The following is a 22728-nucleotide window of genomic DNA, read 5'->3' on the forward strand; positions in this document are numbered from 1 at the left end:
CAATAAAAAAATTATTGATCTCAATGTTTTTTGTACTTATTAAGAAGAAAAAGTGTGAACGAACAAAGATATGATTTTACCGGAGATTCTTGTTTAATTAAACGATATGAGTGCATATAAAGCTGAAACCCCTCGGATTAAATTCTTCACCCACCAGTAAAAATTCAAAATTTAAAAATGCTCCTTTTAAAACATTGCATTCAATCTTCACACGGTTTTAATTCCTCACAGATCTAGTTTAAAAGACGAGATTACGAAAGAAGAAATATTAACTAACCTAATTTGACCTACAACTACATACTTTGGATTACCAAACTTTTGATAAAGTAATTGAAGGCAAATAGAGTAATCTTGAAGGTTAACTAGGCCTACGATCTTACAATGCATGCGATACAACCTCCTCCTTGCATTAATCTCAATTGTGAGATCAATTGTGAGATCAATTAACGTGAAGACAGGGAGAATAAACTGGGTACTACAACCAGTAGGCAATAATCTCTCGCGTGATGTATCATTTAACACGAAAATGATGCCACGAGTATAAAGTAAATCAGTTCAGTAAAGACTTCACCGAAAAAATTACTATAATTTCATTCATTCTCTGCTTTATAAAATCGTTCGAATGTTATTATAAATAAAATATATGGAAAAGTTGCAAAATGCCAATATGATAAGTCGCTGGTCATTTAGCGTTTTTTTTTCTTTTATGTTGCTCTTAAACTCTGCAAACTTACCCATTATCTCACGTTTTCATCAATGCAATCAGTTTGACCTGACAGCAGTTTGTAGAATTTTAAATCGATTTCAGTATGACATTCGGAAATTGTACTTTGTACATTGCGTCGACGGGGTGACGATATTCTATATTCGATATTAACAGATGTCTGGACGGTACTCCAAGAAACAAGAAACGACCTGTACACCGTCGGATTCTCTTTTTCAGAGAAAACCTCAAACTTTGGAATGGCTGAATATTCAATGTAAATGAGAATAATGACGCAAAGAATGAGAATGTATTTTCAGGAATTTTGAGGAAGTTCCAAAATTTCGCGTAATAATCTTTTTTGCAAAAATATTTTGACAATTTGGAATAAAATCATGGCAATTCTTAAATTTCACTGAAATTGAATTTACCATCCAGGAAACATTATATGCAAAAGGTGGACAATTAGGCCACGCACACGTGGATGTGCAGAATGTCTAAGTGACGATAATTAATCCGCAATTATGAAGAAATGAAAAGCGAGAATGAGTGAGGGCGGATGTCAGGCAAAGCTTTCCTTTGAACGGAGGCGTCGTGTGAATAAGAAAATTATCACACGACGACGCATCACAAGTGGTAAGTCAGAACCAAATAATTCTCCTCATACGCTACTCGTAGTCATCATTCATCATGATTAAATTTTCATATGAGACCCACTGCCTGCATTAGTGCAAGGTGGTCTAAATGTTAGAAAGTTTTGTAAAAAATGTGTTGGATTATTGTACGACAAATGACTTGACATTGGATGAGCTTACGAGATCTTCTGCACATTTTACCTGTTTCCTTCCATCCTTGTGGATGATCAACTTTGTGTTGAGTGCATAATTCTTATAATTTGATTGTGGGTTTGAGGCGTGGTTTAAATGTGGTCAATTTTTTAAGGAAAAGAAAGTTCCACGGACTTATCATAAATTATGTTATTTATTATTCAAATGATATAAATAAATAAATACAAATAAATAAATTTCGAGTTATGCAGGCAACCAATAACGAAACGAATAATGTCACCCTTGAAGTGTGATAATTTTTCCAAAAACTGGCGGTACTGGCCTTCGTCGTCTTCTTTTTGTTGTTTTAGAGGTTTTAGACCCTCCGGGAATTCCTAACCTCCGATTAAACTCATTATCAACATGCTCAAATTCGTCTAATTGAATAACATCCGATGCTTGATTTCCAATACTTTGTGTATTTTCAAAAGTTTTCTTAAAACTATTTTCAGGTTCTTTCTTCTTTTTTATTACTTTTGGTTTTTGTGTCGTTGTCGTCGTTAGTTTTCTTGGAGGTACGACGTACGAATTTCCATACGTTTCTCTCAAATATTGAACAAGCATTGGACTTAATGGTTTGGAATAAAACGTATCTTTAGTGGTGGATGGTTTCGGGAGTCGTAAAGTGGGTTTTGCAGTTTTAGGCTTCATTAAACGGGTCATTAACGTGGGTTGAGATTTCCACTTGTAAATTGGTGGGAGTGGTGGATATACGTCGGACGATCCAACAGTGGGCGATGGGGTTGTAGTCTGATTTAATAATTTTGACGATTTTAGTTGGTTCTTTTTACTACCAAGATTTGATCTTTCATTCTTCCCATCATCATCTTCTTCTTCCTCTTCTTCTGACGTTTTGTCTTCTTCCGAAGATTTTCCAACTTCCTCTTCTGACGATTCTTCACCACCAGCTCCATTGTTACTATTTCCAGTTCCGGGTCTATTGTTCCCACCAGGCATCCTATTACCACCCCCAGGATTTGGCAATCGTCCAGGTCCCCTCCCACCTGGTGGAGATCCACCACCAGGCAACCCACCACCAGGCAATCCTCCACCAGGAGAAGCAGCCGCCGGACTGGCCGCATTAGGCACCGCTTTTGTATTCGGTTCAGCAGCGTCGATTACTGTGCTTGCCGTTTTAGTTGGGTCGTTATTACCGTCTTTGATGGTGGGTGGGACCATGGGCACTTTAATCTCGTTAACCTGATTGAAATTGGAAACGGGGGCCAAAGCGGGTGCAGGTAATCTGCCAAAAGTGGAAGTTTGTGATGGAAATTCAGGCTTTGGATATAAAGTTATAACATCATCGCCTAATTCTGGAATATCGTCCTCCGCAGGCACGATTAATGGTTCTTTATTGTCAGCCTCGTCATCTTCATGTTTCTTATTTGGGACTTTTATTTTTTTGTCCTCTTCACTTGAATTGTCTTCATCGTCGATTAATTCTTTGGATAAAACTCCATCCACAACCACGCCCTCTTCAGAGTCATTCTCCGCTTCTTCAGATCCTGCTTTCTCATCACTCTCACCACCAGTGCTCTGCTGAGTAGGCGTGCTTAACGTAGCTTGTGCATTTGGAGATTTGGTAATATTTTTGAAATTAGTCTTTGTTTCGTTCGTATTGATAGGTTTCCAATTAGCGATGGGTGGTGGAGGTGGTGGTGGGATTTCTGGTCTCTTTTCATCATCCGTGCTTTCACCCAAAGATGAAATTGACCCTTTTGTAAATATGTTTTTGACATGATTTGGATCTTCTTCAGACGATTCCTTGCTCTCTGCAGTTTTATCGAGGTGTTCTTTACTGGAACTGGAGTCAGCTTCTATGGATTTTTCCTCATCCTCAACTTCGGTACTGTTTGTATCTTCATACTCTTCGTCGTTATCCTTACGACTGGTGGGCGTAGTCGTCGAGGGTGGTTTAGTTGTTGGAGACTCGGTGCGAGTGCCCGTTGGGTGAGGAAATCGTGGAAGGTTTGGAAATTTGGAGGATTGTGTTTTTAAAGGTTTACTTTTGCTAGGATCTATAATCACGGGTTTGTTTATATCTTTTTTAGATTTTTTAGTTGGTTCTACAGTCGTTGTTGTTCCAAGAGTTGTTGGAGGACTTGTTGACGATGGTAAAAGTGGCGTTGGTTTAATTTCTTCCGATGATTCATCTTCATCTTTTTGAGTTGAACTTGTTTTTTCTTCTTCGTTTTCTTCAGAAGATTTGACAGTTAATTCAGAGCTTTGGTTTTGTGTGTCTGGTTTCTTATGATTTGCGCTGGCGTGAACGTGATGAGATTTTTTCTTATTTCCTCCAAATAAAGAACCAAGTATCCCACCACTTGTCGGTTTCGGTTTTTGTGTAATAATTTGCTCCCCATTTTTGTCGTAATATGAATATTTGATTGGATGCATGGATGGTTTTGGATGTTGTGACTGTTCAATTGAATCTTGTTCTTCTTGTGAATTAGAAACTTTATTATCCGACCCATTCACCTTTTCTTCTGAGCTATCGGCAAATTTATTCCTTTCTTCCGAACTTTTTTCGATTTCTTTCATTTTATTTCGTTCATCTTCATCTTGTTGATTTTCAACTGATTCATCCGAATCTTGAACTTGTTTAAATTCCAATTTATTTTTTGGTCTATTTTTCAATTTATATTTTTCTGGCTGTTTTGAATTTAATCTCAATTTTTCTGCAATTTGTACCTCTTTTGGTTTTTCTTCAGAACCTTCTTCTTCCGAGCTTTTTGTGGGTGCAGACGGTTTTACAGTTTCATCACTCTCCTCAGAATTGGTACGTTTATTTGATTCTTTTGAAGATTCCTCTGAAGATTGGGCAATAACTTGTTTCTTTTTGCTCTGGGTTGGATCCTTCCCTTGCTCTGTGCTAAGAGGTCGATTGCGATATTTATGCTTTATGCTGTACTTTGGACGTGGAAGGCCTATTTTAGTTTTTTGAATTTTATGAGGCAATTTTGTTTTTACTTCGTCCTCTTCTGAAGATATTTCATCACTTTTCTCCTTTAAATTCTCCGTCGGATGGACCTTTTTATTTCCTAATTTTGTCACTTGGGTCTTCATAGTGGATTTAAATTTTGGTGGTATTTTCTTTAAATGTTCTTCGGCGTCTTCTTCTTCAGATGATGTTGCTTGCTCCTGGATTTTTATAACTTTGACATCACTCGATGGTGGGATAATATTTTTATTGTACGTTATGCTTGGATTGTCAAATCCACTTTCATCATCCTCAGGTTCCCTTATACCACCTCCTAAAAACTGTTTTCTAATGTGAGATTTTATTGTAGTGGACGTTTGTCGTGGCCTAATTGTTGTGGTAGTTGTGAGTTTTGGGATTTGTGGGGGTGGAATTTTTGATGGTGGAGAAGGTCTTTGTCCATCCATGTTCTCAGGATTTATGATATAAATTGCCTGCGAAATTGGATTTGGGGTTGTGCGACGAAGCTGTGGTTCAGAATTTTCATACCAAGGAGGCAACGTAGGTTTATTGTTCGTTTCATCTTCTGGTTCCGTTTTATCACCAGTTACCATTCTTTTCATTTGTTTAATTGTGTACGGACACAAGTTGAAGGTGGATGTGCACTGGTCATCTTTACGAGAGTCTGAGGTTTGGCCAATTCGGGCTGCTAATTTCATTTGCTCATCAAATTCATCCGTCTACATGATCCAAAATTTTTTATTAAATAGTTATTTAAAGTTTTTAAAATTTATATGAAAATAAAAACTTACATCCCAAAATGATTTAGACAATCTCGAATTTAATCGTTTATGATCTGTACTCCTTCCAAACCTCAGGAGACTTTTTAGACCCGAGAATAAGCTTGGTGGTTGATATGGACGTTTTGCATTTGATTCTGATTCAATATCCGACATCATTTGGTTTAAAATGGCTTCATCAATTTTTCCATCTTTAAATTTGCTCTTAATTTTCTTTTTCATATCTTTCCAAATAAAATTGAGATATTCTGGGTCGTCCATAATCAACTGTTCCTCCGCCAAATGTTCGAATCTTTGATCTTGCTTCTGTTTTTCGACTTCATCTGAATCACTTTCTGAATTTAAAGCATCTTTTCCTTTGTTTTCAGAAGAATCCTCCAAATGATCGTCACTTTGTAATATCGTTTTTAAATTATTATTACTTTTCATTCTATGATTTAAGACTTATTTTGATGAAAAATTTGACACTTACACCATTGCAAATTTGATCAAATATGCTAAATCATTAAGCGTGGAAGTGGATTCTGAAGGTGCTTTCGATGTCATTCCGCAAAAAAATTTGGGAAGACAGCCCATCGTTTGAAGAGCAGGAGCCAGCATGCTCATCTGCCTCCCAAATCGACGTCTCAACACTCTTGGTCGAACTGTAAGAATTTCCTCTGAAAATTCTTGGGATGACTCAATTTGTGGACGTCGTTTCCCATGTTCCAGAATCGTCGCCCCATTAGAGCTAAGGTAACTTGTGGCTGTGGAGAAATTGAACAGCAATTAGTCAGTTTTCATGATGCTGGTGAAATTTAATATGCAATACCTGAAAATAAAATGACTAGACTCAGCTTAACATCCAATCCCCTGGCCTTATTGACACTAAAAACTCCTTGGACAGGATTCACATTTTGAACAAGTATGAAAATACTACAAACTTTTAATGTTAATGTTAACATTCGCCAACATGCTGAATTTTGGCAAGATTTTAACAAGTTCATAGTTATAACTTATTCCACACTAATGCACCCCCGGGAGCCATTAACGTTAAATAATAATTGTCAGGGTAGGTAAATATATTTATTTAACTTGTGCACTGCGCTGTTCAATTCAAATTATGAAGGTTGTCACTTTTGAAAATGAAACTGAAATGATTTTTTACGAAATCCACAAAACCCACTCCTCGTTTCAAGATTGCAACGCTAATAGTTGTAATCTTTTAAAATCCTGATTTACCAGTTGGGTCAAGATCATCACCAGTTTGGACACATCACTTTTCACGCAAAGATTACTATATGTTTGGGGGTTAAGTTAAGTCTTTGCACATCTTACGTCGACAACATATCGCACTACTGACCGAGTCAAGAAGGGGACGCTAAGAGAAAAAATGGTAAGCACGTTTGAAACCTGTTTCCTGAGCTATACTCACCGAGTGAGTGTGAATATAATTTTGTTCATTCTCATGGGTGGAAGTGGTAACATCCTTATAATTTTCCACCCCAACCTTAATAGTCGTATGCATTTCTAGCTGAATATAATTTGCTACTCTGTCAATATAAGTTTACTAAATGAAGCGTAGAATGGGACAGGACGACTCGATGACGACGACGACTATGAAACCCGGTCAGGAGGATGAGCAAAAGTGAAACTGAATATGTGAGCTTCTAACAAGTATTTTGTATTAAGTACTTTCTAACTATGAGTTAGCATGACTAGATAAGAACATTAACTTATTCCCAGTAGCACTTATTTGTAGTCGATTAAGTTGATATGATATTGTGGTAACAAATTCCTTGCATGACTAATCAATCAGGGTGACGTCTTTTCAGGGCTTTATATAAAAATAAATTTACAAAAATGTAATAAATGTGATTGGGGTTTTATTTAAAAAACTAAACATTAAATATGTAACATTCTATTTTGTAAAATCTGTGAGGTTGCGATACTACACATTTTCCTCAAAGTATATTTAATCTCAATGCTTCCACCTTCCTGTCGTTTAGTCATAAAGGTAAAGGTCTCGGGAGATCGGTATCATATAAAAACAACTTTTTTGGTTTCCTCACATTGTTCATCATTCGTAAGTTCTCATGTCTTGCGATTGGAGATCTTAGTCTGTTGAAAAAATGTTTGTCCACCATCGCAGAAATTCTTTTTAGAGGATTTTGTCGCTTCATGAATCGGTTGGGGTCTCGTTCTTCGTCATAATCGGCACTCTCTGTTTTGTATGCTTTATTTACATCATCAATTTCATCCTCCTCTTCATCCTCTCCTTCGTCTCCATCGTCATCTTCTTCTTCATCTGAATTGTCCGTGTCATGTTGATCCTTTTTAGGCCTAATTTTTTTCAACCTTTCCAATATTTTCGACAATTCTTGATTAGATTTTGGACCAGTCGCCGTAACGCGTTTTATCCCGTCTAGATTGGTTGGAAGAGTGTCGTCATCTTCATCGTCTTCAATTTTGGTCAATGATGCTAAAAGTGTTGCAGTTTTTTGCGGACTGTTAGATTGTTTCTTAGTTTTTCCATTATTTTGCGATTGTAATTTTGTTAAGACTTGTGGATCTGGTTCAGGTAATTTGATATCGTCAGAAACTGTATCATTTTTTGAAGGAATTATGACAGGATTTTGGATTCCAAGATCTATTAAAGTTTGTGAATAAGAGAATGGTTTTCCCTGCTTTTTTCTCTTGATTGTGGCGTTGTTGATTTTCTCAATGGCCAACATTGTTGCTTTTAAACTCTCAATGCTATGAATTGGTGTTGGTGATTTATTTGTGTCGTAATTGTCTTGTTCGTCATCATCAAATATGTCTGAATTATCTCCAGGTTTCCTTTTCACTGAATTATTTAAAGTTGAAATTGTGCCATTTGTCGAGCCTGGTTTCGGTTTTATTCTTCTCGTTGAGTTCAATCCACCTTTTGTCATTTTCAGATTAATTTCGACTTTCTCTCCAGTGGGAAGTTGATGGATGATGCTGGTCACTCCTCCTGCGGCTGAGGATGTGCCCGCATTAAGGTTGATTATATTCTTTGCACCTGATGAAGAAGTGGTCCCTGATGGTTTCTACAGGCAAAAAATGGACAATATTTCATAGAGAAATATATAAATTATATATCTAAAAGTAACTCAAGTTTATACCAAATCAACGACCGTGTCCTTTTGTGGCACATTCAAAGGTTGTCCCAGGATCACTTTTCTAAAATCAGCCACCATGCCCAAAACTTGAGTATAGTTGAATGGACAACTATTAAAGAGCATCCGACACTGTCGCGAACTTTTGACTTTCTGACCAAATTCGGCTGCTATTCGAAATTTCTCGACGGGATCACTTATCTGGTGGAAATAAAATTGGCGTTACAAATTGTTTCCAATTTGGAAGTTTCATACGCACCTCTTTAAGTTCCTTCCTTTTTAAAGCAATGTACTCTTTCCTCCTTTGTCGCTTAATTCTCAACTCTTGAAACAAGGCTTCTTCTACTGGAGTTGCAGGTCTCAAACTTGCCGAATCCACCTCCAACTTTCTCCCTTCCATGCTCCTCTTAAATCCAGCAAAGAATGGATCATCGTCAAATTTATTGTCGCCTCCCTTTCCAGAAAATCCATAGGAGAATTGTGGCATAATTTTGGAAAGGATTGAACCTGGACGCTTTGAAGTTGGTGGTGGCGGTCCACCACCCAATTTTGATAAAATATCATCCAAATCAGCTTCTGACATTTGGTGGAGGTCGCCAATTGGGAGGCCAAGGTCGGGAGGGTGAGCATCTGGTGGAGGAGGTGGTCCCATAGGCTCAGTTGGGGGTCTGCTACTAGGTTTACTAACTTTCATGCTATCATGCATCGCATACGGGATGTAATCTGGATTGTTGTTAAGAATTTCTTCGTTGGCCATGTCATCCATTTCAATTATTTCTTTTCTCCTTTGGTCGTCAATTTCCTCGTCGTCAACTGCTTCCTCTGAAGATTCGTCATCGCCCTGTTTTTTCTTGTCCTTTGTTTTCGTTTTTGATTTGACTGTCTGGGTTTCCTTCTTTTTTGAAGGTTTCTTTTTATTCTTTGTCGTCAACTGGGCAAATTCTGCCTCCAAATCTTTCCCAAGATCGTCATTATCCAAGTCTTCGTCGTCCCTCCTGTAAAATTTTACAATTTTTCAAATGTCACTTTTCTAGAAATATGTGCATAAAAAAGATGAATAAACTCACGAAAAAACAGTTTTTAAAAGGTATGCATAATCATTAAGAAATCCACTCTGAGTTGAAGGCGGAGTTGCACTGATTCCACACAAAGCGGATGGGAGACAATTCAAAGGATCCGAACTTGCTACCTGACGCATTATTCGATATTGTGTGTTCTCATCGATAATATTTTCTTGTGATGGTCGTCGAGTGCGTTTGTCACTCAAATGGGCTGACTCGTTCCTCAGAGCTCTCCTCTTTCGGACAATGAGATCTTGAACTAGACCTTCAGAACTGAGCGTGGGGACGGATATCCCCGTGCTGGGAGATGGGTGCGGAACAAGGCCCAAATTTCGGAGGAAATTTTGACCGTTTTGTTGTTGATTAGCTGGTAATAAAGCAAGTTAGCAATAATTGGATTTTTTTTTGTAAATAAAAATATCTTGTGTTTTACCAGCCATTAGCATCATAAGAAGTCCACCCATCGTCATTTTTCCCATGAGCAGTCCCCCCGTCATAGCCATTAGGACGGACGGAATTATAAAAAGACATTCCACACTATTTTTTGAACTCAGGATAAAAAATACCACAATTAAAACGAAGGACGACGATTTTATATGCTTTAGCTTCATATTTCACGAATAACCATTAAATTAATTCACAATTAGTAAAACAAATTCGAAAAACTTCATTCCACTCAAACGTCACAACTTGCGGAAAGAAACAGAAAGTAAAGCTGCCAGCTAAGCACCAGATTTTAAATTAAAAATTAAATTACGAATACGTAATGAAAGTAAATCACATGCAAGCAGTTAAGTCGATTTTAATTCTTCTGCGCTTTCATAAGAAGTCGAAATGTTAAAATGAAATCGAAATTAGAAAAAAGTAGAACAAAAAAGTTCATCTTGCATCCATTTTTATCTAAACATCAGACTATGATAATATCCCATATATGAAAATTATAGGGTGATGATTAACTACACCAAAGAAGATTTAATACATGTGTCTAAATGCATTTCCACTCTCGACTCATGGCGTGCGTCAAAATGTTTCGGCAGCAGCATAAAGATTATGAATTGACAATGAAAAAGGAATAAATGCGTGCATGTGTGCAGAGTTAAGTTAATAAGTATCGTATGTGTGCAGTCTTTTGTGTAATTAGAAAACCACCAAAGCCAGATATGATATGATGCTCTTAATCCACCTGATATAAATAATTGCCTCGTAGCAATAATCATTTTTGAAGTGGCAAAAGTGTTATTTTTTTACCATCATCTAGAAACCAATTGATAAGAATTGTTTTAAGGCAAGCTTTACGGAACAAGATCGTATTTTTTGCTGCATACAAAAGGCGTTAGGTGATGGTTTTGACGAATTCTCGGGTGAATATCTTTGGCGGGGAGTTGAATTTTGAACTGATTTTTGGTAGGTTGCAAGATAATACTCTCAAAAAGATATCTTTAAAATTTTAGGGTGATAGCTTCACAAATGCACCCTACAGTGCCCCCGGAGTTGGTAGAAGCCAAAAAAACACTTTCCAAACTTAATTGCTTATATAGCATGATAACCAAAGAGGTCAGAGGTGAATGATTGTTAATATAATAACCCTAGATAATCATTGCATGTAATAATAAAAGAATCCGTAATGAATCACACAACGTGGGCCTTCCATCATCGCGGATAGTTTGCCCAAAAAATGATAAATCAGACCGTGCGCGGAAAAATTAACCTGCTGACCTTGAAAGTTGACCCACCGGGTCAAATGCAGCTTGAGGGTAAAGCTGGAAGTGTCCTAAGTAATATTAAAACAAACAGTCAAGATTTTGTGTAAACAGTTTTATAGAAGGACCCGAGCTAATCAGCTGTCGCAGAATCCTAAAAAACTCGTGAACTTATTTGGAAAATTAATGGTCAAATTTTTTCGAAAATAAATTTTAATAATCTTTTGGTGTCCCCTGCTGCAGAACTATTTTATCTACAAGGTACAAGTGACAAAATAATAAAATTATTGCGTTTTGGTTAGTTAAATTATTTCTGAAGTTCGACATCGAAAACGACGGGAACTTTTCCAAAAAGTTTATAAGGTCTGATGAAAACTCAGTCCGTGGGGTGTAACCGCTTATCAAAATTTTGTCAAAAGTACTTACAGTGCAATATACTATATGTACCTTGAATAAAAACCACGTAAAGGATTTTTAGCATCAAAGTCGTAAAATGTGGGGGCCTTAAAAGTGGAAGAGTTGCGTTAAAGAGCGCATTTCATTAGGACAAGTATGAAATTAGACTGTAAAACGGACTTAAAAGATAAGCATGAGGCAAAAGTGGTTTTATATAGTGAAAAGCATGCTAAGTCCCTTAAAAATAGTCGCAAAAACTATTTTTGCATCAGGACCTCAGAAAAAAATATTTTGTTCAACGCCATTTTATAAGAACACTGGTTTGGAAAACTAAAAAAGGACACCTCTCCAAATTTGACCTTGCCTCATTTCGCAGAGTACACAAAATCGGAAGCCAGATATGCTTACCTGGGCTTTCAGATAAAAAAAGTTAGAAATCTCTATGACTAAAATCCATCCCGCAATTAAGGCATGAATTCGTCAAAACCATGTCCTAACGCCTTTTGTATTGAAGCTTGAAAAAATCTATTAAGTCAATACGTCGAATTTATTTAATACCGTTGTTTAATGCATTACTGACCTTTCTGGATGTTTAATTTTACTTTCGCTTTTCTTTAAATCATGTGGTAAGCAATTCGTGTGAGTTAATAGCTAAGCTCAATTTAACCCTTGGATGATTTTGGCAGTTCAATAACCAGGATAATGCGGTGTATCAAAAGTCATAATGCAAGTATTTAGTTTGACTGTTCATTTCATTTATTAACATAGCAAAATTAAAACACAAAATATATTTGTATGTGTAAAATGACCTGTAGTTTAGTAGGAGTAGAATAGTTTGGTATACCCATTCATGATAATCTATGGCACATTTCGTAACAAGCAATAACAAAAATCGGTGAATGGAAAATATTTATGAACCAACGCATCCAGAATTATCACAGTATTTTTACTCCAGTCGATTCCATAACCAAATATTGCACCCCAATTTTCTACATTCTACATGAGTAAAATCTATTTTCTAGATAACTAAAGACACCAATTGCTATACAAAAATTGTACACAAACAAATTTTAAGTACATAAATAATGCTTAATGTCAACTGAAAGTTTTGGAACCACGTTTGTTCGTTTTAACTGAAATTTTTGGTGGTTGAAGTTTTTCGGCTAAAACTCGGCAGGCGAGTGGATCCTGTACCAAAGAACCCAGTGTTTTACTGACCCATGTTGAATATTCTTTATCCGTTCTGTAAGTTCAACAACGTAAAATTAATCATTCGAACGACACACAAATTAATTGAGAAACTGTTGCAATTGCATACTTTAAGTTTGGATTTTGTATATCTTCTCCCCACAAAAGTAATCCATGTCTCGAACTTTTAGGCGTTGACGAATCCAAACAGGAGTCTAAATCAAAGTCAATTACTTTGCCAACTGTCTGCTGGAGATCATTCCACGCTTCGAGCAATTCATCACTTTCATTTGGCGACCGTTTTCTTCTATTTGTTCGCCACACGAAACTCTCATAACCTAAAAAATCAAGTCGTTTAAAATATACATTTTAATCGTCAATTTGTAAAAGAATTGCGAGAAACTCGTACCCATTGCCTTCAACCCCAGCAATACTTTGACAATGACAGCCTTCACCTATAAGTCAAATACTTGTGTTAACATTCACCGTTCCTTGTATGTACATATCTCGGTACATTCACCTTTACTAAAGCCATGATGATCGCCATTCCAGTCGAAACTACAAATATCGAATGATACAGGATTGAGATAACTTGAGATATTCTTAGTTTATTTTGCCTCTTAGTTATGTAATTGCTTACCTGAAATCGGAATTGTGAAGCATTCCACTTCTGGAGTAATAAAGAGAAACAATTCCAGTAAAATAAATATAGTTTGAAGCCACAAGCCGATTTTCATACTTTTCTTCGGTCAATACTCATTTAACCGACGTTTTAGCTTAATTGTCTAATTTCCTGAATGAGAGAAAGAAAGAACCAGGAACGACACGGTATTCACAAGTAAATCACGACGCACAGAACGACGGAAACTGGATGATTTGATGTCTTCTCGGCATGTTATGTAGTTGGATGGAATATTATTGTTATGCACTTTGAGAATGGAGTTGTCAGGAAGTAAGTACAAGAAAATTTGTCTAAAAATCTACAGCATGATTATATTCAAATACAATCAAACAGTAATGCGGATGTCATTACGATTATTATTACTTTTCGTAGTCTCCATTTACTTTGCTTTGTTTGTGGCAGATATAATGTGCTACACAGGTTGAGAGAATTGGTCGTCGAATTACAATGTGATCACTTGTAGGTATATAACTTTACTAACTATGCCTTCGTAGTTAAACTATATTGGCAGTACAAGTCGTCCCATGCATCCACTTTCACCAACAAAATATGCAAAAAATATCTGATGAGGAATCACAGCGAGGATGCGAATAAGGTGCGACTGACGAAGAATAGAGACTTCCCCATTGACAAGGTTGATAAGGATAAGTGACCAGTAGCACCACACACCACACCCTAACGTACACGCAAAATGCACAACGATGCCAATCTTTGCAGCAGCACAGATATTTTAAAATAAAGTTTTAAACACTAGTTTTGCTGATTCTAATCGGAAATATCGTTCGTAACATTTTGTGAGCGTGTACGTATGTTTATTTTTAGAGGCGAAGTCTGTCTTTGACAGACAGACTTTCAAAACGATGTGATATGATATGCGGCACCCCTCACTCGCGTCGAAATAGGAAACCAGTTGAGCCGAACGAGATAAAATTAAGCGAGGCATGCTAAAATAAATAAAATCTAGAGATTTTACCAGCGATTGAAATAATTAGAATTGTTCTGAAAGTTTTGCAGGTAAATATTTTCTTGCTACACTTCATTCTACGTACGTATGAGCAGAGTATAGAGCGCAGAGGTGTAATATTATTTCTTACAATGCAAAAATTCTAAGTTTTCCTTCGACATGTTCAGGTGCAGATTTACTTTGAATGCAGCAGATCTGCAGACACATTAGTGTGAATGTAATGTCTACATGCCATTCATTCATTCACGACAAGTGTGAGTTACATACAATATAATGTACTGTTTCAGGCAGGTAAACAGGTATTTAACCTCTTAATATTTTACTTAGTCGTCGGTTTTGCATCCTTCCTAGCTCTTCTGACCTAGAAACGTATAATGAATGCTGGCTGCATCAGCAGATTAAAATATAACATTTCTTTAAAGATTTTAAATATATGTACATTTGGCTAAAAGAATAGTCTTTTGTCTTCACGGTCTCACTTGCTCATCATCACACTTATTGACATTACACACTACCTGTGCTTGTTAGTCACACTGCTTAAGCTACTTTTGAGAGCATGCTAATTTCAGTTAGAATTGTGACTTAAAATGGTCGCGAATGAACGATTTTTCACAGTAAATTTTACAAAACCGTCAATAATCAATTCATCAAGTTCAAACTTTCATTATTTTATTTCTCTTTCAATCAAAAATCTTACTCCACAAACTTGGGAGGAATATCCAAGTTTTAATAAGTTTAATAAGTTTTACAATGGAATTCATTTATAATGTGCTCTTAAAATTAGTAGTTATATGAAATCCATGATTAAAAATAAAATGACAACGTTGGGGGTAAAATATTTCAAAAAATCAGTCTTTCATTTTTGTTTAAATTAATGCACACATACGCGCATTAATTTCAGTTTTCTTAAATTTTTACTCTAAACGAATTTGCCAAGATGACACCTCATATTTTCCTCTGCAGTGCATATTGGTTGATCTCAACGGAAAAAATGTGGTCACAATGGCTTTCGTCCTGACTAATCTGACTATTAATTATTATTGAGTTTTGATTGAGATTAAATAATTAAAAAACGACGTCCTTTTTACATTTTGATTACATCCATACATCGATTTTTGTGTGGTTCATGACTTACAATATTTTTTAGTCTAAAGTACAAACGGCGAGGTTACTTAATCCTGACTCTTTTCACCATTTGAAGCACCTTAGGGCCAGATAAGGGACACGATGGGTACAAGTTGTGACAGCCGTTGCCTTCGACGTTAGCTAAGAGTTGCCCTTCGAAATAATAATGCCACAGATTAATTAGAATGGATCCAGTTTGGCCGATTACAATCATATAGCAAACTTACCCATATGCGCTGCAAAATGGTATTTGGAGATCACCTCCCCCATCGGATTCATGCTAGTTTCTCTACAAAATCAATGTACGCATGATTAATTTTTGCTTGAATAGCGAAAAGTACTATTGAACACACTTAATGATGGATAAAAGTCCTTGTTCTGCTTCTGATATCCTGCCAGTACGATCTCCAATTCCAGCATGCAATTCACAAACGAGCTTCGGAAGGCACCATTCCTGCATAGTCTTCGTCATTTGACTTCGCATTGCTAACAGTTCCTGTTTTTCATCGTCTGAAAAATACAGTCTTTAAATTAAACACAATTTTTAAATTATACAAATTAAAAAAACAACTACCCGACAAAGAAGCAAAAATGTCGTCTGGATTTATTCGTTTGATTTTGATTGAACGCTCGGACGATTTTAACTTCCGTCTCCCATTAGCAATTGGTGTAAAAAATTTAGCCGGAAGTTCCCCCTCCGCTTCGCCCCCTTCTCCGAGACCATTTAATTGGTCGGGAGTTTTTCCTACATTATTTTTTATCGTTAAGCTTCTCTTTTCCTGTCTTGATTTTATAGTTGGAGAACGTGTCGTCGGCGGGGGTCGATTGTCTCTAGCATGAGCTTGATGCTGTGATCGCCAATTGCTCAAATAGGGTCCCACGGTGGCCGTTGTGGACAGAGCATCGAGCAAATCTTTGATGTCTGAGGTGAGCAGAAATACCAAGAGGATCAGTATGAACAATCGGATCAGTTGATTCTCCATTTTCTAAAATACGAAGATATTTCTGGGCTCCTTTTATAAACGAACAGCAATCCAGTCCCGAATCAAATAAGATCCAATATTGCTCTCTGAAAATGACAAAATATAATTTGCATTAGCATAATTTTTAGTACAATTTGGTAACGTTGCGTGGTGACATGGCATCAATTTGGCTCTTAAATATATCACTATTGTAAAACTGTGCTGGTGAAGCAATGCATGGAACATGTTGCATTGTTAATATTGCGAAGAGATGAAATAGTTGTGCTATGAATGGTACATATGCAACAAAGCTTATGCTGCTGAGTTGTTATTTTATGATTTTATTGTATTGTGACACATGTACGTAGGGTTAATGTCATAAATCCAAAAATCTTAACAACTCAAAACAACCCCATTTAGGCAATTTTGATTAAAAATTGTCTCACTTCCTTATTCCGATGTATAAATTGACATCCATTTGGTTTAATAGGGAAAATATTTTACACTATTTTTACTGAACTTGTTTAAACGATGATTGTTTAAAAAAAATTGTTTAAAAAAATTTTAAAATCAACTTGTTTAATTATTAAAATAACTTAAAATCATTCCACATTACAACTTTATTATACTTACATTTACGCCATTCCCTTCAAGTTTCAAATCCAGATGATTTTAGCCTATCTGGAATTTTTAGATTGACTGGATCTTTTATTGACTGTTGAAATCAATCCGTTTAAAATTCGTATAATTCACAACACGTTAAAATTTCACAATTTATGAACCCTCGAATAAATAATTCCTGTTAAGTATGAGAGTTGGTATTTGTGAATGTGCACATTTTACTCGGGTCGATGAAAACGATCAATAAATTCGAGAGCTGCGTGCGTACACAGTTGACTGAGTCGAAAAATCTTGGTCATTTAAAACGAAAAGCGTGTCTCACACTCTTTGTCCACTTGCAAATACATGCACAACGAGGATCACCACGGTCGTCTAAACTTGCAAGACCAAATAATTAGCCGAAATTAGTCTGATGGAAAAGAATTAAATCATCGCAACGTCCTTTGTGCTTTATTATCTCACATGTGATTGCAAAATCTCAAGTGTTTTAAGTTGTTTATTTAATGGATTGAACTGAAATCAGGTTTTCTCACTGCTCTCAAACGGAACAACTTGCAATATGTGCAACTTGGTGCAATTGCCAAGATTTCCCTTTCGTTTTTGATGAAGGGAAGAAGGGAATGCAAAATAGCAGGCGTTTATTTTTGTTCTCAATTCCTCTCACTATCCCATTTCGCCAATCCACCACCACCACCTTCAGACACTCCTGACACAGTAAAGTACAACTGCATAATATTTTTTGCAGAAAGAGAGAGTGGTCACAAGCCCCTAAGGCTTTTGCAGTACAAAAAGTTCCTTGAGAGTGCAGTACATCAATGATTCTACTCCTAATTCTAGCAGAATTTGAGTTTAATGCTGTTGTGGGAATGCAAATACGGAAATTACGTGTCATACGCATCAACCATTATCAGCCTTAATAACGATGCCTGTTTCTCGTCATTATGTACTCGCACTGCGTTGCACATGTAGTAATACTCGTCCTCGTAACGAAAGATAAAAGCTAATTGATCTTTATGAGAAGCAATAAGCTGGGTTAAAGATATATTGTGCACAGCTCATGTCACGTTGCATATTGTTCGTGGCATTTATTTCCCTAATGCACAAGTATTTGTAGGAACGTGTGTAGCCAAGTTACTACAAGCAGATTGAGACACTGTATCTGTTCTTAATGAGATATTATTGACGGGCACGCTGATGACTAAATTATATAAATACGTATGTTGGAGTATTGTAATTTAAATAAATATGTAGGATATTATACAAAGAAGATTTGGTAGTGAATACATTTTCATATATCTACGTATATACTTGGTTTTATTACTAGATTTTCATGGAACACAAATTTATTTACGCTTGGGCACGAACATTCTTCTTCTTGGCACATCTATCGTACGGAACATATTCTACCAAGTTATCTGGATACCTTTGATTAGGAACCGTAATCGATTGTCCCGTCTTTTCACTAATACAGAAAGCTTGATGTCCCCCAAACTGTCTCTTTTGTGTGTATTCAGCCTGAAATTCCGACGTCCAATTAAACTTGAAACTTATGGAGTCGTCATAATCGCCGACAAGACTTTCTGGAGCGGTGATGACATATTTCGGGATTCCACTCGAAGTTTCTCGCCGATATCCAGTGACTCCAAAATCAGACATGTGGGAGCGAATTTCGGTGTGCGATATGCAGTGATCAAAGCTATTTTTGGGATAATACCAGATAAAGCTTTCGCACATTTCGTCGATCGTTGTCATTCCACCGGAAACGATGCTACCATTTTTCCATGTTGAATCGTAGGTGCATTCTGTTGTAATAATAGATTTAGTATTATGATGAATTAATTACGATCATAGTAGCTGCAAAATGTTTACCGTAAGTTATTTGATCTCCGGGAAGAATTCTAACTTCTGTTGAAAGATGTTTGTTTTGTTGGTAGTCAAAGTCGTAATGTTCCTATAGGTTAAATTAACCTGGTCAATGACAATTATTACTCGACGTGATTATTTCTCGTGAAAATAATACCTCATTATCGATCCATGGGAGTTCAATGTTTCCACGAAAATGTCTTAGACGCAAAACCCTTCCTAAAAATAGATTTAAAAAATTGTAATGCGTGTATTTCCCTTAAAAATATTCATAACTTTACTGCCAAACCTGCCAAATGAGAGTGCAGTAAAGCGTTGAAAATGGTGACTCCAGCCAAGGGAAGCAGAAGCGTGCATGTTGGACTGCAGTGACCAACCACGACGTAGTCCTGGGTATTTGGTGGCACGGTGAGCGACACGTCCACCTGATGACCAATTGTCATCAAACCTGCGTCAATCGGTCTGTCGAAATGACAATAATATAATTTCAACTGCATTTCCTCTAATTTTCGAGCTAACCTCAAATTGTCCGTATAATAAACGCGTGTTCCAGTTTTGAAGCTGGGTCCGCTGAGTTCATCAACGTTATCGTAATGAATTTCCAGCATGTAGTACTGATGAATACCTGCATCAGAACCTTCAGAAATGGGATAACCCACATTTTCTGGAAATACCATCATCTACAATGTCAAAAATGGAAATTATGAAAATTACACACAGATGAGTTAACAAAGGCTTCAATCACTTCACCTTTCCCCCCTTTGCCCACACAAAAAGGTACTCTTTGCAATACTGGTTAGGGATTTGCGAGGATCCTGGTCCATAGCATTCATTTCCGTTGTGACCCACATCCACAGTGTAATTTCCAAATACTTCGTCCGCCGTGGAATTTGAGCCCGCAGGAACATAGCAATTGTACAAAATGTAGTGATGAGTATGTGTCAAAGCCATTTCATTGTCCAAGACAGCGTCAAACTGGGTAAAAAATAATTTTAGATTCTGAACTTAAGAAATTTAGGAAATTAATTATTTTTAAAATTCTACCGCGACGATGTGATGCTTGTAATCGAGAATGGGTCCTTTATGAAAGCTGCACCAGTAGATTGTACTTTGCGCCGGCATAGCCATATCCACTGTCATATCCCAATACATCATTCTAAACATATGAAACAGTAACCAAAAAGAAAACCTTGTAGAAAATATAAAAAAAACGTAAATACGATCTTTAATTAAACTCAATCTTATGTACTGGTCAAGGTTGATGTCTGGCGTTGGAGCACCCAATAAACTGATGGACCGAGCACCTCGTCGCTCAGAAGTATGATATTCAATTGCGTCAGAAGATCCCATTGCCCAAATTAAACGGTTTGTGTCCATCTGGAATTTATAATCAAAATATTATTTTAAGTGTAGACGAAAAAAGTGAAATGAAAATTTACTGTGATTGGATAATCCTCATCATCGCAAGTATCAAGCAGTCTTGAAAACTTTAAATATGTTAGTCCGTTAGTCTCACTGGAATTAAGCAAAATCCAGTCTTGGTTATCGTCAATTTTTGGGGTCGTAAATCCCACTCCAATTCTATCCTAGTATTTATTTTACAAACAATATTTCGAATTATGCATGTTAAGTAGGTTTCTATACTGTAAAAATAAACAAAATTACAGAAAAGTAGGGCTGCCCATCATTTCCCACTCCAGCTATGAAAATGTCAGCCCCTGTCATGCTTCCTTGCGGAGATATCCCAAAGCCCACATAGCCCGTGGTATTGGCTTCAATTTCGAATGTGATCTCCTCCCTTTGTAGATTTGCCTCCCAGGCCAACGTGATCCTCCCAGCATCGTCCAGCACAAGCACATTTGGCAACGTCAGGCGACTCTCTGGGCGTTGTTGTGGGACTGCCAAGATCGAAACTGCAAGGATCAAGACAAAAATAGTTTTGAACTCCATTTTTTGACTGTATTTAGTGCGACTAATTTCACATTCTGAATTCGGTTCAGTTTTATACAGGGTAGAAGCAAAAAAAACAATTGATTGATTAGTGTGACAGAGATAATAACTGGATTACGTTTTATATACGCAATTCACTAATTATGCAAACAATGCTATGTGTATGTATTTGTTTCTGATAACTTCAACACCTGTCGAAGATACGATTAAAATTTTGTAATGAAAATGAACACGTTCTGAGCAGACTTGCATTGCATTATGTGTTGGTTCCAAAAATAGTTGTACATTATTGATAAAATCACATCCAAAGCATTTGAAAAAATTTATGACAATGTTAGTGACACTGAATTCTTAAATTTGTTACTCATTTCTAAATACAAATTCTAATTTAACTCAATTTCTATATTTTTTTATAAAAATAAGAAAGTTTCTAATAAACCTTTTGCATTCATAATATTATGTACGAGTAAAATATTCATGACCAAGATGCAGCCGGATCTCGAAGATATAAAAGTAGTCCATTTTAGTCATCACTTATTAGAACCCAAAGGATCAAGGGGGTGCCAAATCAGACTACAAATTGTATCGCCTATAATACTAATAAATAGACTTATTATTATTACCCGCACGTTTCATCATGAACAAAAGTTTGCAATGACAGAAATCGATTATTTTCATGTTTTGCACGCTCATGTACTAAAATCTCTAATAATTTTCAATTCCACGTAGTCCTACATACAAATATATTTTTATCTCACCTTCACATATTAAAAATCTGGTAACGTACTTGTGATAAGACTTAAGTGCGGTGTTTACACAGAAACAATTACAAATGATGTATTTCCGGAGACTTTGAGCTTGAAAACAAATAATAAGAAACGCCGCTTTCTGAACAATTAGGAAGCGCAATTATGCTTTAAACAAGCCACAAAAACTTTGGAAAGGAAATGTATAAACGTATAAAGCAGCATGTCAGGCTGATAATATCTTTGAAACAACTCAATAATCACTTCTCTTCTTCATAATTTGACAAGTGTTTGATATTTTATGGAATATCCGAAAAGGAATTATAATTATATTAATGAGCTGTGCAAACAGATAACAATTGAATTTCTCTTTTCTAAATTTATGAATCCGGTTTGAGAAAAAATCATCCATGGTCCCAAGTGAGGGATCAAATATTGAAGTATTTTAAATGGGCAAAGTTTCGTATTATCATAAGAGTTTTTCACACAATTCTTTAATTGCAAACACCAGGATTAATCGCAATAGGTGAAGTGAATTGAGTATTTAATGGCTAAAGACTACATAAACGATGTTAATTATCCCCTTAATTATACGTCCCATATATGTTTGTATGTGCATGTTGATGGACAAGAATCTGCATGTACAACGTAACCGGATGGTGTAAGATCTTTAGAAAATTAATAGTTTTGTTCGTCAAATAGTAGGTACACAGGTCTGTCAAATTCTTACCACAACCACCAGATTACCAGCGCAGTAGTAGTAGTGGAAATACCACACAAAGTGCTGTTAAATAAGTACACGGCAGACCTTTGAATCAGTTTTGTTGGTTTACCAAAGTTGGTCCAAGTGAAATTCGTCGTCTGCAAAATAGATTTGCAAAACAAAGGTGAGTCTGCCTGTTTGTAAGGTTCGACGATATTGCACGATGCAGGTTGATGGGTTATATCCACACGCTAATGAAATGATCTGAGATTGAAATTGAAATCCTTTCCTCAGAATGATGAGCAGTAATAACGCGTACGAACGGTGGTTGTAGTAGTAGTCGTGGGACGCTGATGATGAAGAAGTATGCATCAGCAAGAGTGAAAGTTCTACTC

The 22728-nt window shown here is 36.4% G+C and overlaps 5 protein-coding genes across 7 annotated transcripts; all 5 read right to left on the reverse strand.

Moving 5' to 3' along the window:
• Positions 1-1665: 1665 nt before the first annotated feature.
• On the reverse strand, positions 1666-6977 carry LOC118434359 (proteoglycan 4-like). Its single transcript, XM_035847663.1, has 4 exons — positions 6062-6977; positions 5723-5996; positions 5263-5641; positions 1666-5190 (listed from the first exon to the last, which is right to left on the reverse strand). The coding sequence occupies exons 1-4, from the start codon at positions 6234-6236 to the stop codon at positions 1768-1770; spliced, it is 4251 nt and encodes a 1416-aa protein (XP_035703556.1). The 5' UTR covers positions 6237-6977; the 3' UTR covers positions 1666-1767.
• A 121-nt stretch (positions 6978-7098) lies between these two features.
• On the reverse strand, positions 7099-10242 carry LOC110843418. The gene is made up of 5 exons (XM_022089382.2): positions 9867-10242; positions 9440-9800; positions 8632-9367; positions 8379-8573; positions 7099-8303 (listed from the first exon to the last, which is right to left on the reverse strand). The coding sequence occupies exons 1-5, from the start codon at positions 10042-10044 to the stop codon at positions 7239-7241; spliced, it is 2535 nt and encodes an 844-aa protein (XP_021945074.2). The 5' UTR covers positions 10045-10242; the 3' UTR covers positions 7099-7238.
• A 2020-nt stretch (positions 10243-12262) lies between these two features.
• Positions 12263-14462, reverse strand: LOC110844428. The gene is made up of 5 exons (XM_022090629.2): positions 13358-14462; positions 13238-13275; positions 13127-13172; positions 12848-13055; positions 12263-12772 (listed from the first exon to the last, which is right to left on the reverse strand). Exons 1-5 carry the CDS (start codon positions 13452-13454, stop codon positions 12625-12627), a joined length of 537 nt encoding a protein of 178 aa, XP_021946321.1. The 5' UTR covers positions 13455-14462; the 3' UTR covers positions 12263-12624.
• A 544-nt stretch (positions 14463-15006) lies between these two features.
• Positions 15007-17883, reverse strand: LOC110843947. The gene is made up of 5 exons (XM_022090013.2): positions 17084-17883; positions 16063-16557; positions 15842-15998; positions 15716-15777; positions 15007-15641 (listed from the first exon to the last, which is right to left on the reverse strand). The coding sequence occupies exons 2-5, from the start codon at positions 16469-16471 to the stop codon at positions 15532-15534; spliced, it is 738 nt and encodes a 245-aa protein (XP_021945705.1). The 5' UTR covers positions 16472-16557; positions 17084-17883; the 3' UTR covers positions 15007-15531.
• Positions 17884-18274: 391 nt separating this feature from the next.
• LOC110844321 (DBH-like monooxygenase protein 2 homolog) lies at positions 18275-22662 on the reverse strand. Of its 3 annotated transcripts, none has more exons than XM_035848525.1 (11): positions 22464-22662; positions 20600-20847; positions 20374-20520; positions 20184-20311; positions 19979-20090; positions 19685-19909; positions 19454-19614; positions 19224-19396; positions 19092-19153; positions 18941-19022; positions 18275-18873 (listed from the first exon to the last, which is right to left on the reverse strand). In XM_035848525.1, the coding sequence occupies exons 2-11, from the start codon at positions 20657-20659 to the stop codon at positions 18419-18421; spliced, it is 1605 nt and encodes a 534-aa protein (XP_035704418.1). In that variant the 5' UTR covers positions 20660-20847; positions 22464-22662; the 3' UTR covers positions 18275-18418. The 3 variants fall into 3 exon arrangements, with proteins under 3 accessions (XP_035704418.1, XP_035704417.1, XP_021946186.1); XM_035848524.1 differs by lacking the exon at positions 22464-22662 and adding an exon at positions 22361-22459; XM_022090494.2 differs by lacking the exon at positions 22464-22662 and having other exon boundaries at positions 20600-21372.
• Positions 22663-22728: the final 66 nt, after the last annotated feature.

The sequence above is a fragment of the Folsomia candida genome, unplaced genomic scaffold, assembly GCF_002217175.1.
Source record: "Folsomia candida strain VU population unplaced genomic scaffold, ASM221717v1 Fcan01_Sc002, whole genome shotgun sequence".
Taxonomy (NCBI): domain Eukaryota; kingdom Metazoa; phylum Arthropoda; class Collembola; order Entomobryomorpha; family Isotomidae; genus Folsomia; species Folsomia candida.

What these genes read in the sequence shown, in the direction of transcription:
- LOC118434359 (XM_035847663.1), bottom strand. Translation starts at nt 6,236, where the DNA reads ATGAACTTGTTAAAATCTTGCCAAAATTCAGCATGTTGGCGAATGTTA. An exon ending in TCTAGTCATTTTATTTTCAG is followed by an intron (nt 5,997 to 6,061) that starts GTATTGCATATT and finishes ATTTCTCCACAG; the next exon opens with CCACAAGTTACCTTAGCTCT. An exon ending in TTGATCAAATTTGCAATGGT is followed by an intron (nt 5,642 to 5,722) that starts GTAAGTGTCAAA and finishes GATATTACAAAG; the next exon opens with TGACGATCATTTGGAGGATT.
- LOC110843418 (XM_022089382.2), bottom strand. Translation starts at nt 10,044, where the DNA reads ATGAAGCTAAAGCATATAAAATCGTCGTCCTTCGTTTTAATTGTGGTA. An exon ending in CTTTTAAAAACTGTTTTTTC is followed by an intron (nt 9,368 to 9,439) that starts GTGAGTTTATTC and finishes AAAATTTTACAG; the next exon opens with GAGGGACGACGAAGACTTGG. An exon ending in AAAGGAAGGAACTTAAAGAG is followed by an intron (nt 8,574 to 8,631) that starts GTGCGTATGAAA and finishes TATTTCCACCAG; the next exon opens with ATAAGTGATCCCGTCGAGAA.
- LOC110844428 (XM_022090629.2), bottom strand. Translation starts at nt 13,454, where the DNA reads ATGAAAATCGGCTTGTGGCTTCAAACTATATTTATTTTACTGGAATTG. An exon ending in CTTCACAATTCCGATTTCAG is followed by an intron (nt 13,276 to 13,357) that starts GTAAGCAATTAC and finishes CGATATTTGTAG; the next exon opens with TTTCGACTGGAATGGCGATC. An exon ending in ATACAAAATCCAAACTTAAA is followed by an intron (nt 12,773 to 12,847) that starts GTATGCAATTGC and finishes TTGAACTTACAG; the next exon opens with AACGGATAAAGAATATTCAA.
- LOC110843947 (XM_022090013.2), bottom strand. Translation starts at nt 16,471, where the DNA reads ATGGAGAATCAACTGATCCGATTGTTCATACTGATCCTCTTGGTATTT. An exon ending in CATTTTTGCTTCTTTGTCGG is followed by an intron (nt 15,999 to 16,062) that starts GTAGTTGTTTTT and finishes TGTATTTTTCAG; the next exon opens with ACGATGAAAAACAGGAACTG. An exon ending in CCATTTTGCAGCGCATATGG is followed by an intron (nt 15,642 to 15,715) that starts GTAAGTTTGCTA and finishes ATTATTTCGAAG; the next exon opens with GGCAACTCTTAGCTAACGTC.
- LOC110844321 (XM_022090494.2), bottom strand. Translation starts at nt 20,884, where the DNA reads ATGGAGTTCAAAACTATTTTTGTCTTGATCCTTGCAGTTTCGATCTTG. An exon ending in CCAGACATCAACCTTGACCA is followed by an intron (nt 20,091 to 20,183) that starts GTACATAAGATT and finishes TCATATGTTTAG; the next exon opens with AATGATGTATTGGGATATGA. An exon ending in CGGAGATCAAATAACTTACG is followed by an intron (nt 18,874 to 18,940) that starts GTAAACATTTTG and finishes TTATTACAACAG; the next exon opens with AATGCACCTACGATTCAACA.